This window comes from Scyliorhinus torazame, chromosome 13, assembly GCF_047496885.1.
Source record: "Scyliorhinus torazame isolate Kashiwa2021f chromosome 13, sScyTor2.1, whole genome shotgun sequence".
NCBI lineage: Eukaryota > Metazoa > Chordata > Chondrichthyes > Carcharhiniformes > Scyliorhinidae > Scyliorhinus > Scyliorhinus torazame.
Genome location: NC_092719.1, coordinates 20,200,945 through 20,224,135, shown reverse-complemented (window position 1 = coordinate 20,224,135; position 23,191 = coordinate 20,200,945). Strand labels below are relative to the sequence as shown.

Below are 23,191 nucleotides of genomic sequence, written 5' to 3'. Positions count from 1 at the left end.
AACACCAGAATTCCTATTGTGTAATTTCTTGAGTAAATTTAATTGAGTTTAATTCTTCAATGAATAGTTTCTGTTTCTTCCAGCCCTGTTTTCCGGCACCCGCGCACCCCCGCCGGCAGTGGGATCTTCCGTTCCGGCAGCCAGCCAATGGGGTTTCCCATTGTGACTATCCCACGCCATCGAGAAACCCGCGGGCTTGGGTGCGCTGCCGGCGAAGCGGAGGGTCCCGCCGACGGAGAATCCCGCAGTATATCTGAGATCTGTGAATTCGGAAAGTACCAGTCTGTGGGCTCACAATACTAGCTTTCCGATCCAGATAGACAGGATTAAGGTCTCACTTTTCTCTGACACCCATAAAAAACATAGACACAATGCTTTTGGGTAGCTTAAGGCAGTCCTAAGTCAAGGTTAGAACCCTCCATAACTCTATGCAATGGTGTTCATTCACTAACGCCAATAGATATAAAATTGTGGGCTGCCAATGTGTAGTTTGATAATATATATTCCCAGTGTTATGGGCCAGGGTTTAGAGAACCCCAAAGTGTATCATGGAATTCACCTGACCCACAACTTTTAATAGATTGTGGTATGGGGGGCACACGGCCCACTCTACAGGTGCAGTACAGCAGAAATGGAAAAGTATTTTTTAAAGCAAACCAATGTTTATTCTATGAACTTAAGTTAACCTTTTTAAACATACAGTGAACATCTTAGCAACCATTAATTCAAATACAACCCCCAAAGATCACAACACTAAGTAATCCTTTAAGCTTTCCTTTTGACATCCATACGACTTAAAAACAAGACTTCTAACAAGCACATCAGGTTAAAGTCACTACTGAAAACATTTATAATTCTGAAATCACCAAATGATCAAGAGATAGTCTTTTGATGGCAGAGAGAACAGCAGTACACCTGCTTGGTCTGGCTTCAGCGCCAACACTGAAAACAAAACTAAAACTCACCCTGCAGCAAACAGCCTAAAACGAAAGTAAAAAGCTGACAGACAACCCAGCTCCACCCACACTCTGACATCATTGATAAGCACCCATTTCTTAAAGGTACATTTCTTACGCACCCATTTCTTAAAGGTAATCTCACATGACACCAGTGTGAGACAGATGGGGGAAACTCTACTCCCACCTGAAATTCAACACTAACCTTAACCCTAACGCTGAGCCTAAAACTATCCCCCAGTTTCACTCAGTGACACTGGAGATTGATTGATGTGGGAAATAGAGAAATGTCATGTTAGGTGATCCTCTAAGATTAAGTCACGTTGATGGAGCAAAGTGATATGATCTTTGCATTGAGCCCATGCTTAACCTGATCCAGGAGCAGACATGAAGAGAGGAGAGAAGCTTTGATTCCTTTTCACCGCCCCTTGCTATAAAAATGTAGAAAGGGAAACAAGTGTTTTGAACTGATGGCAGAGGTTGTTTAACCACCAGGTTACAGTTGGGGCTGGTTTCGCTCAGTTGGCTGGGCAGCTGGTTTGTGATGCAGAGCCAGGCCAACAGCATGGGTTCAATTCCTGTACTGACTGAGGTTATTCATGAAGACCCCGTCTTTTCCTCCTTTTGCCTTGCCTGAGGTGTGGTGACCCTCAGGTTAAATCATCACCAGTCAGCGCTTCCCCTCAAAGGGGGGAAGGCAGTCTGTGGTCATCTGGGACTATGATGTTCTGAAACAAGAAGGTTGCTCCTTCACTGTGTGTGACACAAGACCAACCTCAGACTGCAGGGAGTGGCTCTCCATGGCCTCATTGATGGAGAACTTCATCATTTAATGTTTGACACACAGCTACCATTATATATCACTTGGGAAAAGTTGTGAGCAGTTTCTTTCTCAAGCTGACATGCCTCATGTCCTGTGATTTTAGTTATTGCATGAAGATTTTCAATTCCCTTTCATTTTCACTTCCCACAGTGACCAGGTTCTACGTATCACAGTCAACAATGAGGAGCAGCTTGCCTTGGTGAGCTCCCTCCAAGAACAAGAGCACCTGAATGTAAGTTAGTACACGTGAATGTAAATAAATGGAATTCAAGGGACATAAATTCATGAATATCTCTTTGTGCTTTATCACCCCTCCCCCCCCGTTCTTATTCGATCAGTGGACCACATTATCTTCTGCAATCTTAGTTGTGGTCTACATTATGGTATTTGATGCTACCAGTAGGTTTCTCGCTAAATTAAAAATGCTTTATGTATCAGACAATCTTCTATTACAGTTAAAAACATACAAGTAATCACTGAACAGGAATCACGATCAACATGCCTTAGTGAATCCCTGAAATACACAGACTAAAGAAATCAGGGCAAAATTATCAATTCAGAGCATCTAACACATTCTCTACTGGGAAATTCCTCATTTTCTCTCTTGTCAGATTTGGTAGAATTCAAATTTGTCCTGTAATATAAAGGGAAGATTGAAATTAACAGATCTCTTCAATCATATCCAAGCATTGAGATGCTTTACCGAGAAAGATGGAACTTTGAAACTCTTTCCCACAAAACCTGTGGAAGTTGGGACCCAATTAGAAATTTCAAAACTGAAATTGATGAGGTTTTGGTGGGTGCTAAGGTTTATAAAACCAAGGCAGTTAGATGAAGTTAAGATATTAATCAGGCATGATTTAATTAAGTGACAGAATAGGCTGGATGGTCAATTCCTGTTGCTAAGTAACTGGGACACTTACAATCTTCCTCCTCCTTCAGTAGGTAGGTGGGCCCTGTTGTACCTGTAAAACCTCAGATACTTACGACCAGTTTACTCGCTCAAAGGTTTTACCCAGGTGCCTGTATTTGCGAGATGACCAAAGGACAAAACAGGTTCACAATTTAACGCAATTTTATTCACAACTCTATTACTCAATAAAATATGACTCAGATTCACAGCTGAGCTTTAGGTTTTACCCACACTTAATGAAGGAGGATGGCAGGCTTCGATCACTCGATGTCGGTGTCCTCTCTGGGTTCAAAACTCAGGGTCCTTTCTTCTTGCGATAGTTGTGCCTAGAGGACTCCCAGATTATCGCTGAAGATCTGTTTGATGTTCCTTTCTTTATACTCTTATGCTAGCATTGGGTCATAGGTATACGCCCACAACTGGCCATTGTCCCATCCAGACCCCAACTGGTTAATGGGAAATACAGGTGATTCAATCAAGACCCATTGTCCTCTGAAACTCCCCTTTGTCTGACCAGCCATCAGCTCATTAAGGAATCTGATGGCTTCTTGTGTCTGTTATTTTTCCTGCTGCAAAGTTGATCACCTGTGTCTGGAAGTTTGCTTGGTCTTGTTCTTTGGAGTGGGTAATCACAAAGTCCTTGATGCACAATCAATTACTCTCGAGACAAGGTGAGGCATAACTAATCGGCTTTAATCAGCTCGAACTGTACCCAGCAGCTTCGATACAGAAAGTGAAGGCTGCTGGGACGGCATGGGTTCTTATATCCCGCCTCTCAGGGCGAAGCTATGTGCGTTAGCCAATGGTAGACTCCTAGGTCTAGCCAATGGGCATCCACCTCTCAGATACTGCAATACCTGGTATTACCACAGTCCTTATGGCGATAACAAGTTTCTGCATTGACTTGAGTGCTCTTGCAGATGAATTCCAGTCAGGGCTTCATGAGTTCCTGGCCTATTTGTATCTTCTCAGCCTGTTTTCAGTACCAGAACCCACACATTCCTGACATACCCCGAGTAATCGGGGAGAGGCAGGGGCAGTTGTGGAAAGTGAGGGGGGGTGGGGGAGGGATGACAGTTGACTTTTTCAGGCCTGGAAAATTTCAGGAAAGTTGGAAAGTCGGTGCAACTGGAAAGATGAGGGACTGATATTTAGATCCTTCCGGGCCTGCAGCAAGTTACATAAAACCGGGAGAATTATAGAACGTTACAGGACAGCAAGTGTTAAATCCATTAATAATATGTGGTGAAAGAATTAGTCTGAATCTTGTCTTTTACCTGAAGCAGGTTTATTCTCATTAACTGCTTAGCAGAGACACAGACTCTTTCTGTTTCCTTCACACCAACTGTTCCAGTTGTGTCCACTTAGAGGTGAGCCAATGCTTATCACCTTGTCTTTAACAATGCAATTTTCTTTACAATGTCATTGCCAAAGGGTGTGACTGCTGATACATTGACAGCGAGAGGCCATTTCACCCATCAAGTCTCTCCTTGCGTCACCGAGTCTCGTTTCATTCTCCTACTGGCTCCCTCACACCTATTGACAGCTTTTTATGATTATCATAACGAGGGCAGCACAGTGGCGCAGTGGGTTAGCCCTGTTGCCTCACGGCGCCGAGGTCCCGGCTTTGGGTCACTGTCCGTGTGGAGTTTGCACATTCTCCCCTTGTCTGTGTGGGTTTCACCCCCACAACCCAAAGATGTGCAGGCTAGGTGGATTGGCCACGCTAAATTGTCCCTTATTTGGAAAAAATGAATTGGGCATTCTAGATTTAATATATATTTTTTAAATGACTACCTTAAAACTCTCTCCCTTCTTTTACTGCCCTTCCAACCATTGAAACAATATGGGCTGAATTCTCCACCATCGGGATTCTCCATTTTGCCCGCAGCCCGGGGGGTTTCCCGATGACGTGGGGCTGACCCACACTGGGAAACCCCATTGACCAGCCAGCGAAACAGAGAATCCCGACGGCGTGCTGAACCAGAAATCTAGTGCGGCGGAACGGAAAAACCCGCCCTATATCTCTATTTGTCATATCATAATTCCCAATAATCTTGGAGATGTCCTTCTGTACCCCTGTCACCTTCTCAGCTCCAGTGGAAAAAGCCTCAACTTTGCAAGTTTCTCTTTGCCTCTTCAGCCCTGGTAACATCGGAGTGAATTTACACAGCATCTTTCCCATTACCTTTTTATTAAAAATATTTTGTATTGATTTTCCTTGTATTTATGACAAAACAGAAAAGGTAAGAACACAGAGGAAACATATATATAAAAATGAGGCATAATAAGTGAACTCTGAGTGGTTGGTTATAAAGCCGTATTATTAAATATATACATGTCACCGCAGGTATTAAAACATACAGGGGTGTGTTTGAGGCCACAAAGGCGTAACCTGTCAGTTGCCTTGGCAGGTTCAATGGGTTATTTTACCCTCTCAGTGCCCTTTGGTCCCTCTGTACTTGTTTTTCCCTGCCCTCTGAGTGAGGCCTTCCCTTCTCCCTTCCCTGTCCCTAGCGGACATTGCCCCAAGTATAAAGGGCACCTGAGCTGGTTCCAGGTCTTCAGCGTGGCTACCACCACCGGGTTTCTCGAGTACTTGGCCGGGGAAGCTGGGAGTGGGACCGTTGCCAGCACTCAGAGGGATATCTGCACACAGGAGGTCTCCTCCATTCGCCCATTCCATCTCCAGCTCTTTTAGCCACCTTCTCACCCTTTCTGTGTTCGCCTGTTGTAGAATAGGAGGTTCTGCAGAGCCAGGACCGCCATATTCCTCCAAGAGGAGGCAAGACTCTTCGACCATTCCTGGGGTTTTTTCCCAGCCACACAATCACCATAATTAGTTTATCTACCTTGGTGAAAAGGCCTTGGGGATGAATATCGGGAGGGATCTGGATAGGAAAAGGAATCGTAACGGCATGTTCATTTTTGTTGTCTGCACTCTTCCCACCAGTGAGAGAGGGAGTGAGTTCCACCTCCACAGGCCTCTCTTTACCTCCTCCACAAGGCTGGACAGGTTCCACTTATGGATCCTTGTCCAGTCGTGGACCATCGGGATCCCCAGGTATCGGAACTTGGTTTGAGCCAGTTTGAACGGCAGCGTTCCCAGCTCTGATTCTTCTCCCCGGGGGTTCACGGGGAAGATTTTGCTCTTGCTCAGGCTAAGTTTGTAACCTGAGAAGGCTCTCTTAAGAGTTCCATTATTCCTTCCATGCTGCCGAGGGGGGTTTGAGACATAGATGAGTAGGTAATCTGCACAGAGTGAGACTCTGTGCTCTCGCTTTCCCCTCTGGATGCCTCTCCACCCCTTCGCTGATCTGGGAGCGATAGCCATGGCTCGATTGCCAGGGCAAATAGCAGCAGGGACAATGCGCATCCCTGCCTCGTGCCTCTGTGCTGGTGGTATTCAGAGCTGGTGGTCTTTGTCTGTACGCTCACCACGGGACCGCTGTACAGTCATTTCACCCACGAGGTGAACCCTGGCCCAAACCTAAACCATTCCAGTACATCCATGAGGTACCTCCATTCAACTCTGTCGAAAGCCTTCTCTGCGTCCAGGGAGATGATCACTTTTCAAGCCTCCTCCCCAGTTGGGGGTCATAATCACGTTCAGCAGGTGTCTGATGTTTGCCGTTGGCTGTCTGCCCTTGACAAACCTGGTCTGATCTTCTGCAAATACCTCTGGCATGCAACTCTCCAGTTGCTTTGCCAGGACCTTCGCCAGGACTTTAGTGTCAGTGTTCAGGAGTGAGATGGATCTATATGATCTGCACTCCGTTGGATCTTTGTCTTTCTTTGGGATCAACAATATCGAGGCCTGTACAAGCGTGGACGGTAGGGTCCCACTCGACAGAGAGTCATTGAACATCTCCCGCAAGTGTGGGGCAAGTGCTGCCACAAACCTTTTATTGAAGTCCACCAGGAATCCTCCTAGGTCCGGTGCCTTCCCCGACAGCATGGAGTTGATGCTCTCCATGATCTCCCCCAGTCCTAGTGGTGCTTCCAGTCCATGTTTCTTTTCCTCCCTCACAACTGGTATGTCCAGCCTATCAAGAAACGGTTTCATCCCCGACATAAAGTCCTCTTTTATTGAGTCCCTGTGTTTCTGGAGCTCTATCGAGAGAAGCTCCATCAACTGCTCCATCGACGGGTGGACCTGCGTTTGTGTTGGTGACCCTGCTCGGTCCGTCGTGCTCCACTCTGCTTCGCCCCACGTTTTGAGGTTGGGGTCTTACTTTGCTGGCTCTGTGGCTGATTCGATGGCATTTCAGTCGGCTGGTTGTTAGTTGGGGCTGATGATTTGGAGGTTTTTGATGGGTTAAAAGGGCCTGGTACAAAGTTGCCAAGAGAGAGTCACCTTTCGTGTGACTGCTCAGTTAATGGCTGCCATCGCAATTCTCCCATTACCTTGTCTGCTCTTCCTGCAGTCTCCCCAAACCCACACAAAATTGAACCTATTCAAAGAAAAAAACTTGCATTTATGTAGCACCTTTCACAACCTTAGCCTATCGCTAATGAAGCACTTGTGGTAAGTTAGAAATGCAGCAGCTAATTTGAGCACACCAAACTCCCATGAAAGACACAGCGATAAGGGCCAGATATCTGCTTTAGTGATGTTGGGCCGATGGATAAATGCAGGCTAACAATCTTTTATGTCCATCTGAGAGGACAGCTGGAGCTTTGGGTTAATCTGAAAGTTGCACCTACGGCAGTGCGACACTCCCTCGGTACTGTACTGGGTACATCAGCCTGGATTGTGCAATGTCTTGTGCAAGCTCAACATTACACTTTGCTTTTATTTTCTATTCTCCAGTTATAAAACCACAGAAACATTCAATTGCTCTTTTGTTGGTGTTTCCTGTTTTTGCCACCGACCTCTATCCTAACAATTAATTGTATATTTCTTGTCATTAGATTGATTTCTGGTTGGAGCCAAGCAAGCCCTTGCTGCCCATTGACATCCAAGTGCCAAGAGAACATGTCCAATCAGTGAAAGCCTTACTTGAGTTCAATGGCGTTAGTTACTCCACCCTGATTGAAGATCTACAAGTACGTTCCTTTAACTGACCCCTTATTTTATATTGCATTGCCCCAAATGGCTCTGGAGTCATCATCACTGCCAGTTAATATTAAAGCTAAATTGCTAATGACTGGATGCTAATCTTTCAGGCATTGATGGATGAAGAAGAGAAGGAAATGGTGCTTTCTCACCATAAGGAACGCAACAGCCAAACGTTCAACTATGCTTCTTACCACACATTGGACGAGGTAAAATCAAGCAACGAATAAATATCCTGAAAGCAAATATAACAGTTGCAGGTAATATTAGAAAACTTTGGCTTTAGGAAAGTCTTAGAGATCCTACATCTCACTCCTGGGCAGGATACAAAAGATTTTGAGTTGCAGATGATCCTTCTCTCAGCCCAGTGTTCTCAAATTTTCCTATTTCTGGCTTCCCTGTTTTATTAATAGGCCTGTTAACAGTACTGCTCTGATATTTTCTCCCTTTTTCCTCCTAAGCTCCAATGACATTTGTTATACTTCAGTTGTACAAAGACTTCATCGGACCCTGTGTGGAGTACTACACTCAGTTTTGGCCTCCACATCTTAGAAACATATAGTGACGTTGGACAGGGTAAAGTACATACTTACCAGGATGACATTGAGGTTTATAAGGTGCAGTTATGATGACAGGTTTCATAAGCGTGGCTTATGTTCTCTTGTGTGCACGTGGCACAGGGGTCAGCACTGCAGCCTCACAGCGCCAGGGACCCGGGTTCAATTCTAGCCTTGGGGGAACTGTCTGTGTGGAGTTTGCACTTTCTCCCCGTGTCTGTGTGGGTTTCCGCCGGGTGCTCCGGTTTCCTCCTACAGTCCAAAGATGTGCAGGTTAGGTGGGTTACAGGGATCGGGCAGGGGAGTGGGCCTAGGTTGAGTGCTCTTTCAGCGGGTCTGTCAGACACTATTGGCTGAATGGCCTCCTTCTGCACTGTAGGGATTCAATGGAAGACTGATGCATGATGTGATCAGGGCATTTAAAACTTTTTTGGGTGGAAAAAAGAGAAACTATTTCTTCTGGTAGGGAAGTCAAGAAGAAAGGGACATAATCTTAAAATTAAAGCTCACCTAGGAAGGTGGAACTCTGGAATTCTCAGATCAATCATGATCCAATTGTTTGATAGTACAGAAAGGAGGGGTTGGATGGCCTTCTTTTGTTCCCATGTTTCCATGGTACCAGGCTTGATTACCAATGGGGGTAAAATTGGTGGGGGTAAAATTGGTTTGCAGCAGAAGTATGAAATTGACTCAATCAGCAGCTCCTGGTGTTTTTCCCATTTCAGTCGACGTTGCATAGTTTCATCCCCCTCCACCTCTCAGGACAACACAAGGGAATCTCATTGTCCAAACACAAATCAAACCAACGGTAATTTTCACTGTCTCTTTTCCAGATCTACACTTGGATGGATTCGTTTGTAGCTTCAAGCTCAGGTCTGGTCAGCAAGTTGCAGATTGGCACCACCTTTGAGAACCGTCCGATCTACGTCCTCAGGGTGGGTATAAACTGGGAGCTGATGCAGCTCCACGTCTTTCATGTTTTTCAGTCAAGCAACTGCCAAACTGTAAGGGGCTGCCCCAAGGAGTAGCACCATCCGACAAAACAGAGGTTGGCAGCGAGATCGCCCAGGCAGCCTGACCTGCATCCACTGATGTACTGAGGGGTAAAATCCCGACCCTTTTCTTGTGTAAAGTGAGTGCAACAAGGAATTATTCTGGGGATCAACAAAATTCATCCAAAGTGCACTCAGGTAGACCATACCTGATAGTGAGTTGGGCCATTTATTAGACGTCTCTGATGACAGTGTAATTGAGGAGCTTCACTTCTCATTTAGGCCTCCTCACCAAAACTGGAGTGCAGAGAGTGGAGAAGTGGAGCCTGTTCAGCTCAGGTTTCTTCAGCGGAGACTGCAACTGCCACAAAATGAAAGTATTATTAGATCAAACATCATTGCTGTGTGGCCAGAAAGAACAGCAGTGCTCATCCAACTCCATAGTGCTCACGATCACTAACCTTGCACTCCCCACAACTTTGTCCCAGGACTTACCGAAGAGCTACTGTCAGCGAGGTAGAGAAGCGTTGCCCCACCACAGGCACTGTTATGACCCCCTTTGAAGTAGGGGCGTGTGCACCATCCGGTTCCCATGAACTCAAAACGAGTATGAGCACCCCCAGGAATTGGGAGCGGAGTCTCCCCTTAACACGGAAGGCTCCACAGTCTAAAAACCAGGCCTGGGTACAGGTCAGGGAGGGTGACACTTAGGGGCGTGGGAGGTTAGTAGTGTATCTTAATAAATCTCTTTCTTTGTATCCTACCGTGCGGCCTATGAGCGTTTCTCGCACGTCGGATTCTACACTGGCGACGAGGCTGAAGTGGAGTTGCCGCCGGCATCGTGTGTTCCATACCCGGACCACTTAATCGAGGCTGCAGAGACCTCACCTAAACCTCACATAGGAAAGTCGGTGGCCTTCGATGTGAGTAACGATGATTGGGCTCAATATATAGAGCAAATGCAATTTGATTTTGGACCAACACCATAATCGGAGATGATCGGCAGACCTTAACTCTACCAACAACGATTGGCGGGCTGACGTATGCACTTATCAAAAGTTTGACATACCCAGGCGCACCTGACTCCCGGTTTTTGCAGCTTTGGTAGCCTTGGTAGAAAACCACTTAAATCCAAAACCGCCACTCATCGTTTGCCGATTCTGCTTCCATACGGCCACTCAAGTCCAAGATGAATCGAACAGTGATTTTTTGGCACGTTTGAGAAAGCTGGCTGAGACTTAAGAGTTTGGGTCTATCCTGAGCGAATCCCTTTGCGACTGTTTTGTCTGTAACACTGCCAAGCAGTGAATGCTGCTGACCGAAACCCAGCTGACTTTTCAGTGGGCTATTGAGAGTGCCGTCTCCCGCGAGAGTGTGTAACTGGGAGTCCAGGAGCTGCAAGAGATGGCAGTATTGAATCTGGGGCATTCCGGAAGATGCCACCAAGATCCATCCCAGCCGGAGGTCTGGGAAACCTAAATGACGGCGTCCTCCGCCACAGAGCAACCGTGGAGCGCAGGGACGAATCTGCGGAGCAGGGGTATGTAGACAGATGTCCAGGCACAAGACACGATGGGCCACCTGGCGACCAGCCACCTGCCGCCCCTCCAGATGGTTCCGCACCCCCTCGTGACAATGTGTACTATGTCGACAACGGCAAGCAGGACCCTTGCCAATAACTCCACAGTGTTATGGTACCCCGGGTTACCCCAATTTGAGTGCCCTTTTTGGTAAATGGGCACCCCATTGACATGGAGCTGGAGACTGGAGCAGCTGTGTCCGTGATCAGCGTCGTACATTTGAGGTTATCCACACCAGCCTCCACACATTGACTCTCTGTGACACCGAGGCCATGTTGGCCACCTACACCAGAAAGCTGTTGGCCATTGAGAGCACCGCCAGGTACTGGTGACTTCTGGGCACCAATCCACTAACTTGTCATTGGTGGTAGTCCGTGGTGGGGGAGCCAGTTTGCTGGGTCAGGACTGGCTGCGCCATTTGAAACTCGACAGGCAGAGGGTATGCCGCAAGAACCTGCATGGTCCCGAGGGGGTCCTGGCCAGATTCCCTGAGGTCTTTGCAGACCGACTGGGGACAATCAAAGGGGCTGTGGCCCGAGTCAGCGCAGATCCACAGGCATAGCCTCGTTATTTCTGTGCCCGCCCAGTCCCCTACGCATTGCGGCCAAAAGTCAATGCCGAATTGGACCGGCTCTATCATTTAAGGTCATCTGCCCCATATAATTCGCCAATTGGGTCGCCCTGGTCATGCCAGTACTCAAACCAGATGGTTCCATGCATCCCTGTGGGGATTATAAGATGGCAGTGAACCACGTTTCCTGTTTGGACTGATACCTGGTCTCCCACATCGAGGACCTCTATGCAAAGCTTTATAGAGGACGAACGTTCACAAAACTATACATGAATCATGCATATCTACAGTTAATACTGGACCCAGACTCCCACCGGTTTGTCACTGTGAACACCCACAGGGGTTTATATGAATATACCCGGTTGCTGTTTGGGGTCTCGATGGCATGTGCTATTTTCCAGCGTGTGATGGAGACTCATCCTGCGGGGATTATCCAGGGTGGCCGCCTACTTGGACAATGTCTTCATCACCAGGACGTCCAACCAGGAACATCTGGTGACCTGACTGAGGTCCTCCAGCATTTTGAGCAGGCAGGCATCCACCCCCGGCGGGAAAAATGTGTTTTACATGCCCCCGAGGTCACTTATTTGGGGTACCGAATGGACCAAAACGGGTTGCATCCAGTAGAGGACAAGGTGTGTGCGGTAAAACAGGCTCCCATTCCTGGCAGCCAGACAGAACTACGTTCTTTCCTCTGATTTCTGAATTATTACGGGAAATTCATCCCGAATCTGGCAACCCTCCTCAGTCCCCTCCACCTCTTGCTAAAGAAAAGTCAACCGGGCGCAGCATGGTGGCGCAGTGGATAGCACTGCTGCCTCACGGCGCCAAGGTCCCAGGTTCGATCCCAGCTCTGGGTCACTGTCCGTGTGGAGTTTGCACACTCTCCCCGTGTTTGCGTGGGTTTCGCCCCCACAACCCAAAGATGTGCAGGTTAGGTGGATTGGTCACACTAAATTGCCCCTTAATTAGAAAAACATTGGGTACTCTAAATTTTTTTAAAAAGTCAACCGTGGGACTGGACACAGTCTCAGCAGCAGACATTTGACGCAGTAAAACAGCATGCGTCCACGGGGTGGCTCCGGCTGAGCTACTCATGGGTCGACGCCTCCAGATGCAGTTAAACTTGGTCATTCCGGGCATCGGGAAGGAGGTCCAGCAGGGTCAAGAATGGTCCGAAGCCGACTATGAAGGCACATTTGGTGGCTCCCGCTCTGGTCGGGCTTTTGGACCTTTCCCCCGTTTTTCTACCGGACGTGAATTGTAAAATGGATGTTTGTGGCAATTGTTTACTGAATTCCCATTTCGGTGCATGGAGAGAAGGACTAGAAGTGCTCGTAAGGACAGAAACAAAAGGATAGAGAAGGCTTGGGCTGTAGCTGCAACAGAAGACAGCATGGCGGAGGTTCGGACCTCTGGCTTGTCGACCCAGCAGTCTATGGAGCAGCTGATGCAAGTCATCCAGGAAGGCTTTGCTACGCAGAAACGGGACTGCTTGGACCCGATAAAAGAGTCGATTGAGCAGTTGGAGCATAGATTGGACGCCCAGGATTGGGCGATCCAGAAGGTGGAGAAGACGCTGGCTGAGCAGGAGGAACATCAGACTGCGGTGGAGCTGGAGGTGGGGATGCTGAGGGACCAGCAGAAGAAGCTCCTGGAGCAGGTGGAGGACCTAGAAAATAGATCCCGTCGGCAGAACCTAAGAATCGTCGGGCTCCCGGAGGGGTATGAAGGAACGGACGCTGGGGCATACAACGCAGATATGTTTGTGAAGCTGCTGGGGGATGGGGCATTCTCCCGGCCCTTGGAGGTGGATAGGGCTCACAGAGCAATCGCGAGGAAGCCGCGAATGGGAGACCCCCCCGAGGGCAATGGTGGTGAGATTCCACAGGTTCCCGGATAAGGAGCGCATTCTACAGAGGGCCAAGCAGACATGGAGCTGTAAATGGGACAATAGCATCCTGCGGGTTTACCAGGACCTGAGTGTAGGGGTGGCCAGGAGGAGAGAAGGCTTCAACCAGATCAGGTCGATCCTTTTTAAGAAAAAGGTGAAGTTTGGACTGTTATAAACTGGGTCACGCATGAGGATCAGCACTTCTACTTCGAGTCACCTGAGGACGCAATGGACTTTGTGAAAAAGAAAGGGCTGGTGATGGATTGAGAACTTTTGAACTTGGCTGTAACGTTCCTGTTTTTGTTTTTGTTTTTGTTTCTCTGTGTTTGTAAAAAGTTTCCCATTTTGCGTTTCATGGAAGTTGTTTGTGATGCCGTTTGCATTGATTTGGAACCAGCGGTAAGAGCTGAGTGAGTTAAGGTTTTCATTTGCACTGTTGAGGGATGGAGGGGTGCTTGTTTTGATCTTGGTGTTTTTCTGTTGGGCAATTGTGTGGGGATTGTTTGATGTTGGAGTTTGTTTGTATGAGCGGGGGCGGGGGGGAGGGCGGGGAGAACAATAGGTGGGAGACTATCTGGCGCCAGGGATGGGGGCCACCAAGCTAGCTGGGCGAGCTAGCTCACGGAAGCGCAGTGGGGGGTATGCATATGTTTGGTTTAGTAAAGGGTTGGGCTACATGGTGTTGTTACTTGGGGGGAGGGGGGATGAATGTTCTGCTGATGAGGGAGGGACTTGGGCTGAGGGACAGTGAGGAAGTTGGGGGCAGGGACTGCCTGGGCTTGGACCGGTGAAGGTGCGGAGCACAGGCTGGAGGCGGGCCTAAAAAAAGGGGATGGCTGATCAGCTGAGGTGGGGGGGGGGGGGGGGGTCAATGAGCCACCCAACTAGGCTGCTCACCTGGAATGTTTGAGGGTTAAATGGGCTGGTCAAAAGGGCATGTGTGTTCGCGCATCTTAGGGGATTGAAGGCGGACGTGGTAATGTTGCAGGAGATGCACTTTAGAGTTACAGACCAGGTTAGACTGAGGAAAGGCTGGGTCAGTCAGGCCTTTCACTCGGGACTAGACTCAAAGACTAGAGGAGTCACGATCCTGATCAATAAGTGGGTGGTGTTTGAAGCGGGTAGAATAGTCTCGGACGTGGGAGGTCGGTACATTATGGTCAGTGGGAAGCTAGAGGGGGTGCAGGTGGTCTTAGTAAATGTGTATGTGCCAAATTGGGATGATGTGGAGTTTATCAAGAGAATTCTGGGGAAGATACCGGACCTGAACTCGCATAGGTTAGTCATGGGAGGGGACGTCAACACAGTTATGGACCCTGGCTTGGACCGGTCAAGCTCAAAAACGGGCAGGGTGCCAGCAATGGCAAAGAAACTAAGAGGGTTCATGGAGTTGATGGGGGGGGGGGGGGGGCTATCCATGGAGATTTGGGCAGCCGAGGGTGAAGGAGTTCTCCTTCTACTCACACGTGCATAAAGTGTACTCCTGGATCGATTTCTTTATTTTGAGCAGGGCCTTGCTGGCTGGGGTGGTGGACACGGGGGACTCGGCGATCACAATCTCAGACCATGCCCCGCACTGGGTTGACCTGCAGGTTAGTAAAGACAGTAACCAGCGCCCGCACTGGAGGTTGGATGTGGGACTTTTGGCGGATGAATGAGTGTGCGAGCGGCTGAGGAAATGTATTCAGAACTACCTGCAGGTCAACGACACGGGGGAAATTTCAGCAGCGATGGTCTGGGAAGCACTGAAGGCGGTGGTCAGGGGGGAGCTGATCTCGATCCGGGCCCATAGGGAGAAGGTGGACAGGGCGGAGATGGACCGACTGGTAAAGGGTATACTACAGATCGATAGGAGGTATGCGGAGACCCCAGAGGCAGGGCTTTTAAGGGAACGGTGGAGGTTACAGGCGGAGTTTAGCTTGCTGATCACAGGGAGGGCGGTGGAGCAGCTGAGAAAGGCGAGGGGGGCGATCTATGAGTATGGAGAGAAGGCCAGCAGAATGCTTGCACAGCAGCTTAGGAAGAGGGAGGCAGCCAGGGAGATAGGGAAAGTAAAGGACGAAGATGGAAACCTGGTTGGAGATTCAGTAGGGGTGAATAAGGCGTTTAGGGATTTCTACAGCAGGCTGTACAGGTCGGAACCCCCTACGGGGCCGGAGGGGATGAGGCACTTCCTGGAGGGGCTGCATTTCCCAAAGGTGGACGGGGAGCGGGTAGAAGGGCTGGGGGCCCCAATTGGGCTGGAGGAGATCGTGGAGGGCTTGAAGGCCATGCAGGCGGGTAAGGCCCGGGTCCGGATGGGTACCCAGTGGAGGTTTATAAAACGTTCTCGGGGATTTGGGGCCGGTGTTGTTAAGGATGTTCAATGAGGCAAGGGAAAGAGGGGTGTTGCCCCCGACGATGTCACAGGCAACAATTTCGCTGATTCTCAAGCGGGACAAGAACCCGGAGCTGTGTGGGTCCGACAGGCCAATCTCCCTGTTGAATGTAGATGCCAAGTTGCTGGCCAAAATCTTGTCCTCCAGGATCAAGGATTGTGTTCCGGACATTCTAGGGGAGGACCAGACGAGGTTTGTTAAGGGCAGGCAGTTGGTGGCCATTGTAAGAAGGCTGTTAAATGCGATCATGATGCCCCCGGAAGGTAGGGAGGTGGAGGTAGTGATTGTAATGGATGCAGGAAAGGCTTTTGATCGGGTAGAATGGGACTATCTGTGGGAGATACTGGGATCGTTCGGATTCGGGCGGGGCTTTATTGACTGGGTCAGGTTGCTGTATCAGGCTCCTGTGGCAAGTGTACGGACGAATAGGACAACATCGGACTATTTTAGACTGCACTGGGGGACGAGACAGGGATGCCCTCTCTCCCCACTGTTGTTTGCGCTAGCTGAGAGCTGTTGGCAATTTCTCTGAGAGCCTCGAGGGGCTGGAGTGGATTGGTCCCCACGGGGGGGGGAGAGAGAGCACAGGATTTTGCTCTATGCGGATGACCTGCTTCTGTACGTTTCGGACCTAATAGAGGGGATGGAAGAAATCATGAGGACTGTAGGGAAATTTGGCCAGTTTTCGGGGTATAAGCTTAATATGGGAAAGAGTGAGATGTTTGTGGTCCAGGCGAGGGGACTGTGAGAGCTGCCGTTTAGATTAGTAAAGGGAAGCTTTAGGTACCTGGGCATCCAAGTGGCGCGGGAATGGGACCGGCTGCATAAATTGTGGACCAAATGAAGGACGATTTTCGGAGATGGGACGCGCTTCCGTTGTCTCTGGCTGGGAGGGTCCAGACGGTGAAGATGACGGTCCTCCCGGGATTCCTATTTGTATTTCAGTGTCTCCCCATTTTTATTCCGTGGTCCTTTTTTAAGCGGGTCAACAGAGTGATCACGGGCTTCGTCTGGGCGGGCAAGACCCCGCGAGGAAGGTAATGCTTGAGCGGAGTCGGGAGAGGGCGGGCTGGCGCTGCCAAATTTTAGCAACTATTACTGGGCGGCTAATATAGCCATGATCAGGAAGTGGGTGGTGGGGGAGGGGTCAGCGTGGGTGCGTATGGAGGCGGCTTCTTGTAAGGGCACCGGTTTGGGGGCGTTGGTAACTGCGCCTCTGCCGCTCCCGCCAGCACGGTACTCCACCAGCCCTGTGATGGTGGCGGCCCTGAGAGTTTGGGGCCAGTGGAGGCGGCGTGTGGGAGCAGTGAGAGTATCGGTCTGCGCCCCAATTTGTGATAACCACCGGTTTTCCCCGGGGAGTATGGATGGGGGGGTTCCGGGTATGGCGGAGAGTGGGGATTGAGAGGATGGGGAATGTGTTCATAGAGGGGAGCTTTCTGAGTATGAGGTCGTTGGAGGAGAAGTTTGGGTTGGCGAGGGGAAACAAATTCAGGTATCTGCAGGTGTGGGACTTCCTTCTTAAACAGGTGTCAACCTTCCCGCTCCTACCGTAAGGGGGATTCAGGACAGGGTAGTTTCTAGATGGTGGGTAGGAGAAGGGAGCGTCTCGGACATTTATAAGGAGCTTATGGGGTCGGAGGAGACGCACACAGACGAGCTGAAGCGTAAGTGGGAGGAGGAGCTGGGAGGCGAGATAGAGGATGGTCTATGGGCGGACACGTTGAGTAGAGTCAACACGTCCGCAACATGTGCCAGGCTCAGCCTGATACAATTTAAGGTTGTTCACCGGGCTCACATGACAGTGACCCGGATGAGCAGATTCTTTGGGGTGGAGGACAGGTACGCAAAATGTGCGGGAGGACCGGCGAACCATGTCCACATGTTTTGGACATGTCCAAAGCTTTGGGGATTTTGGCAGCGGTTTGCGGACGTCATGTCCCTGGATAAAAACAAGGGTGGCGCTGAGTCCAGAGGTGGCAATTTTCGGGGTGCCAGAAGACCCGGGAATCCAGGAGGAGAAAGAGGCAAATATTCTGGCCTTTGCTTCCCTGGTAGCCGGGAGACGGATACTATTAGCATGGTCGGCCTCAAAGCCCCCTGGCTATCGGACATGGCTAGCTTTCTCTGTTTGGAGAAAATCAAGTTCGCCTTGAGAGGGTCACTGTTAGTGTTTGCCCGGAGGTGGTAGTTTAGATTAGAATAGGGGGTCAATAAGGGTGGGACCTGTACGAGAGGTGAATGGCTTTTGCACGATGTTTATGGTTTCATGTATATTGTTTATTTTGTTGTTGTCACTATACCAAAAGTATCTCAATAAAATGTTTATTAAAAAAAGAGAATGGACTGAAGCCGACGTGGGATGTCCGAAGCTGCTCTGGAGTTTCACTCCTGGGGACATAATCTACGTCCGGACGTTTGGCGATGGAGCCATGTGGATCCCGGGGATCGTGCTACGCTAACAGGGCTGGTACCTTACTCTGTACGGGCATGGGCCACGAATCTAACCGCCATGTGGACCACATCTGTGGTCGCCTGCAGGAATTGCCAGCGCCCGCCACCAATGCCCAGATCCTCCACCGGTGACCCCTCCGACCCTCGGCAGCCAGTATGTCGAAATGCCCAATGCCGTTTTCCCGGACTCCGACATGGAAGTCGAGCCACAGGAAGACGCAGAACTGCAGCCATCAACACAAACGCCGATACCTGTGCCCACTCCTCCTCCAACACTAGCCCCGCCTCTACAGCCTCGACGCTCGGTGCGGAAGCACTGCTCGCCAATCAGGTATACGCCTCCTGGGCCAACCCCTTCAATGCCGGCACCAGACAACACGGACAAAGATCCTGTGGATCGGCCAGAGGACTTGGGTGGGGGAAGGGAGGGGTGTTATGACCCACTGGGAAGTAGGGGATTGTGCACTATCTGGTTCCTCCCATTAACTCATAACGAGTATGAACTCCCCTGGTAATTGGGGGCAGAGCTTCCCCTTAACAGGGAAGGTTCCACAGTATAAAAACCCCAGCCTGAGTGCAGTTTGGGGAAGGGGTCTCTTTGGGGTGTGGGGGTTTAGTAGTGTATCTCAATAAATCTCTTCCTTTCTTTTCTACCGTGCATCCTATGAGTGTTTCACGCCCGTTGGATTCTACAGGCACCTCGCTTGAATCAGAGTAAAGGAGCCCCAGCTCCAATTTAAGGCCCACCTTGAACTTTGTGTGTCTATGGGGTCCATTTCAGGCCTGAAAGTGGGGGAAAGGAATACCCACCCCTGAAATTCTTATTTATCTGAGATGCGTAATGATGTGACTATAAGAGAGGAAATATTGCAGTTCAATTTTATCTGTGATATCAGTGAGAAACTATTGACATTTTCACTTTAAAGTGGACAGCTATTAGAATGAGCACACACCCCAAAAGGGAGATTGTGCACACAATGACCATTACGCCTGTGTTTAAAATAGTGCAACTTCCATGAAATGTTTTTATTCCCGATTATTGCTCATGATGTGCATAAATTATGTGAATCAATCAATTAGGTTCCCGAAGTAACATGCTTTTAAGCATCCATTATTCTTAAAATATAAACCATGTGAGCATCCCAAATATTTTCAAGCCTGTGATTCACTCCCATGTGCCTCATTCCCTGTGAATCATGCAAACTATTAGTCAGGTTCCAGCATCAAAATTATTCCCTTGCGTATGTTACTGAATGATGCAGTACAGAAGGAGGACATTTGACCCATTCTAACTGTGTTGGTTCTTAGTCCCACACTCTTTCACGATTACCTTACAAATGTTTCATTTTCAAATAGAACATAGAACATTACAGCGCAGTACAGGCCCTTCGGCCCTCGATGTTGCGCCGACCTGTGAAACCACTCTAAAGCCCATCTACACTATTCCCTTATCATCCATATGTTTATCCAATGACCATTTAAATGCCCTTAATGTTGGCGAGTCCACTACTGTTGCAGGCAGGGCATTCCATGCCCTTACTACTCTCTGAGTAAAGAACCTACCTCTGACATCTGTCCTATATTTATCTCCCCTCAATTTAAAGCTATGTCCCCTCGTGCTAGACATCACCATCTGAGGAAAAAGGCTCTCACTGTCCACCCTATCTAATGCTCTGATCATCTTGTATGCCTCAATTAAGTCACCTCTTAACCTTCTTCTCTCTAACGAAAACAGCCTCAAGTCCCTCAGCCTTCCCTCGTAAGATCTTCCCTCCATACCAGGCAACATCCTGGTAAATCTCCTCTGCACCCTTTCCAATGCTTCCACATCCTTCCTATAATGCGGCGACCAGAACTGCACGCAATACTCCAAATGCGGCCGCACCAGAGTTTTGTACAGCTGCAACATGACCTCATGGCTCCGAAACTACCAATAAAAGCTAACACACCGTACACCTTCTTAACAACCCTATCAACTTGGGTGGCAACTTTCAGGGATCTATGTACATGGACACCGAGACCTCTCTGCTCATTCACACTACCAAGAATTTTACCATTAGCCCAGTACTCTGTCTTCCTGTTATTCCTTCCAAAATGAATCACCTCACACTTTTCTGCATTAAACTCCATTTGCCACCTCTCAACCCAGCTCTGCAGCTTATCTATGTCCCTGTGTAACTTGCAACATCCTTCCGCATTGTCCACAACTCCACCGACTTTAGTGTCATCTGCAAATTTACTCACCCATCCTTCTACGCCCTCCTGCAGGTCATTTATAAAAATGACAAACAGCAGTGGCCCCAAAACAGATCCTTGTGGTACACCACTAGTCACTGAACTCCAGGCTGAACATTTCCCATCAACCACCACCCTTTGTCTTCTTCCAGCTAGCCAATTTCTGATCCAAACTGCTAAATCACCCTGAATCCCATGCCTCTGTATTTTCTGCAATAGCCTAACCTTATCAAACGCTTTACTGAATCCATATACACCACATCAACTGCTTTACTCTCATCCACCTGTTTGGTCACCTTTTCAAAGAACTCAATAAGGTTTGTGAGGCATGACCTACCCTTCACAAAACCGCGTTGACTATCGCTAATCAAATTATTCCTTTCCAGATGATTATAAATCCTATCTCTTATAAACCTTTCCAAGACTTTGCCCACAACAGAAGTAAGGCTCACTGGTCTATAGTTACCGGGGTTGTCTCTACTCCCCTTCTTGAACAAGGGGACAACATTTGCTATCCTCAATATTTGCTAAATATTGATCCAATTCCCTTTTGAAAGTTACTATTCAGTCTGTTTCCACCACCCATTCAAGAAGTGCATTCCAGATCACAATAACTACTGTGTAATAAAAATTACTGTGCTCTCCAAATACATTTGTTATACTTAAGTTGGACAAAGTATTTTTTTAAGTGTACTGATTAATGAATAAGTGCATTTTCATAAATAATGCAACCAAATTACAGAATAATACATGGCCATAAGCAAGGATCAAGAGAACAAAAGGGCTCTGCATACATGAGTACAGAGAGAGAGACAGGAGAATAATATCATAACTGTCTGGCTGCAATCATTAGACATAACTTGATACCTATACAGCCCCACCGAGACCGAGGGACAAAGAGGGTATGGCCACGAAAACTATGGTAAAATAGTGCACACCCTCCCACACTGCGTCAGCCCGCCATTACTTTGAGAAATCAGGATACGTTTTCCACACCATGTTCGGGTGCGCACCAACATATATCTCTCTCTCTCCCCCCCCCCCCCCCACCGCCCCCATCTCCAGCAACGCCAAAGGCACCAATGATCCACCACAGCCTCTGTTCCTCAGATACCAGACCCATCAACACCCACAGAGGAGTCAAGAACGGATTATTGACACCCACCTAAACAAAAATAAAGACAATGCACAAAAAACCCAGTTCTAAGGGCAATTACATATATACCACGCAACACAACTTAACCCCAAACTAGGCCCAGTGCAGAACCAACATTGTTCCTTACTATAATGCAGAGAGGACCGGCAGCAACATGTTCAGATTATGATAAAATCTTCAAAGCCTCCCAAGAAAGGTAGAAGAAGAAAAAGGCTAGAACTACCAGAACTAACCCCCAGGATCACAAGGGGTCAGGGCCCAACCGAGGCTCTGTATTTCCATCACAGAAAGGATACGATGAGCGATCACTCTCCTCAACAAACCGACTACGATCAATCAATCTCACCTCAGGGTGCCCCAGTATTAAATCTTACAGTTTTAATAGCTCAAAAGTGGACAGAGAGAGAGACCCATACAAAGGAAAGCTCAACCTCAGGAGTCAGAAGGAACCCAGTCCCCTCCAGGATACAAAATCTGCCCAGGCCATCAAAGGATAAAGGCACGGATTTTAAAATTCAAATATTCCAAAATTAAGAAAATAAATATCCAAAGAAAACCTTAGCTCTAACTGGGGAGCTATCCCCAATCTCAGTGTGACTGAGCTAACCCAGCTCCACTCATCCTTCTTACCAACAAAATGGTGATAAAAACAGAACACTCCCCTACCACAGACACAAGGATTAAAAGACAGAATAACAAAAAAGGAGTAAAACTGCACAGATCATATTTCACATAATCGACTCAACATGATTTTGCTAGAACAGGATAGTTGACAACTCGTGTCCTCACCCTCACATCCTGCACTCCTTCGCAGGAGAAAATACAACATTAAATAGTCAATAATCAACAACATAACCAAAAGGGAGCATAGAAGAATTTCAGGGTAAATTGCAAAATAAAGACACCATCCACATTTTACGAGATGATAAAAGGTAAGCCAGGATCAGCAAGAAGTTATTCAGGATCTCTCAAGGATTGCAACAATCAAAGCATGAGGCACCATCACTTCCACCATACCATCTCTCCAATGCCCAGGCGGTTCACAGCCGAGGCCCTGGACAGGGGGGGGGGGCACGGGGGGGACATGGCTCGACCAGCTCACCCACCTCCAACCCCTTCTGGCTAGAATCAAGAATAGGCGGATACAGGACCAGCAATTGGTGTGCTCGCCCGACCCCTGGCCTCAAAGAATGGATTTGTTGTACCCCATCGAATCTGATGCACCCAGCCTCCAAATCAAGATTATCAAAACATGGCACTCAATCTTCAAACTCAATTGGGGACTCGCCTTGCGCCTCTCAACAGGACTGGCTCCTGAACACGCCTTGCCCGACCCCTAACTCTCGAACCCGCCGGGATAAACGACAAACCATGCAGTAGGATCTCAATGACACAAAGGCGAGTCCTCACAAGGGAAAGTGGTCTTTTGAGTGCAAGAACTCTCTCATGAACCTCCACCACTCTCCCGAAGGTACTCCGCAATTCCTCCAAGTGAGCTCTGACGACCTGCATCGCAGAGCCGAGGTCTTCATCCAAGACGACGTTCTCAATGGCGGCCATCATCCAGACACACACAGCACCATCGGACTGAGTCCGTTCACAAGCAACTGCGCCACTACGAGC

The 23,191-nt window shown here is 48.6% G+C and overlaps 1 protein-coding gene across 1 annotated transcript in view; it reads left to right on the top strand.

Annotated features, from left to right (window-relative positions):
* LOC140387869 (carboxypeptidase A1-like) overlaps positions 1 to 23,191 on the top strand; it is a 55,691-nt gene that overhangs the window by 11,280 nt on the left and 21,220 nt on the right. The window contains exons 2-5 of the mRNA XM_072471126.1: positions 1,930 to 2,011; positions 7,607 to 7,741; positions 7,862 to 7,960; positions 9,142 to 9,243. Of these exons, the coding sequence (XP_072327227.1) occupies positions 1,930 to 2,011; positions 7,607 to 7,741; positions 7,862 to 7,960; positions 9,142 to 9,243 (418 nt within the window). The remainder of the gene's footprint in view (positions 1 to 1,929; positions 2,012 to 7,606; positions 7,742 to 7,861; positions 7,961 to 9,141; positions 9,244 to 23,191) is intronic.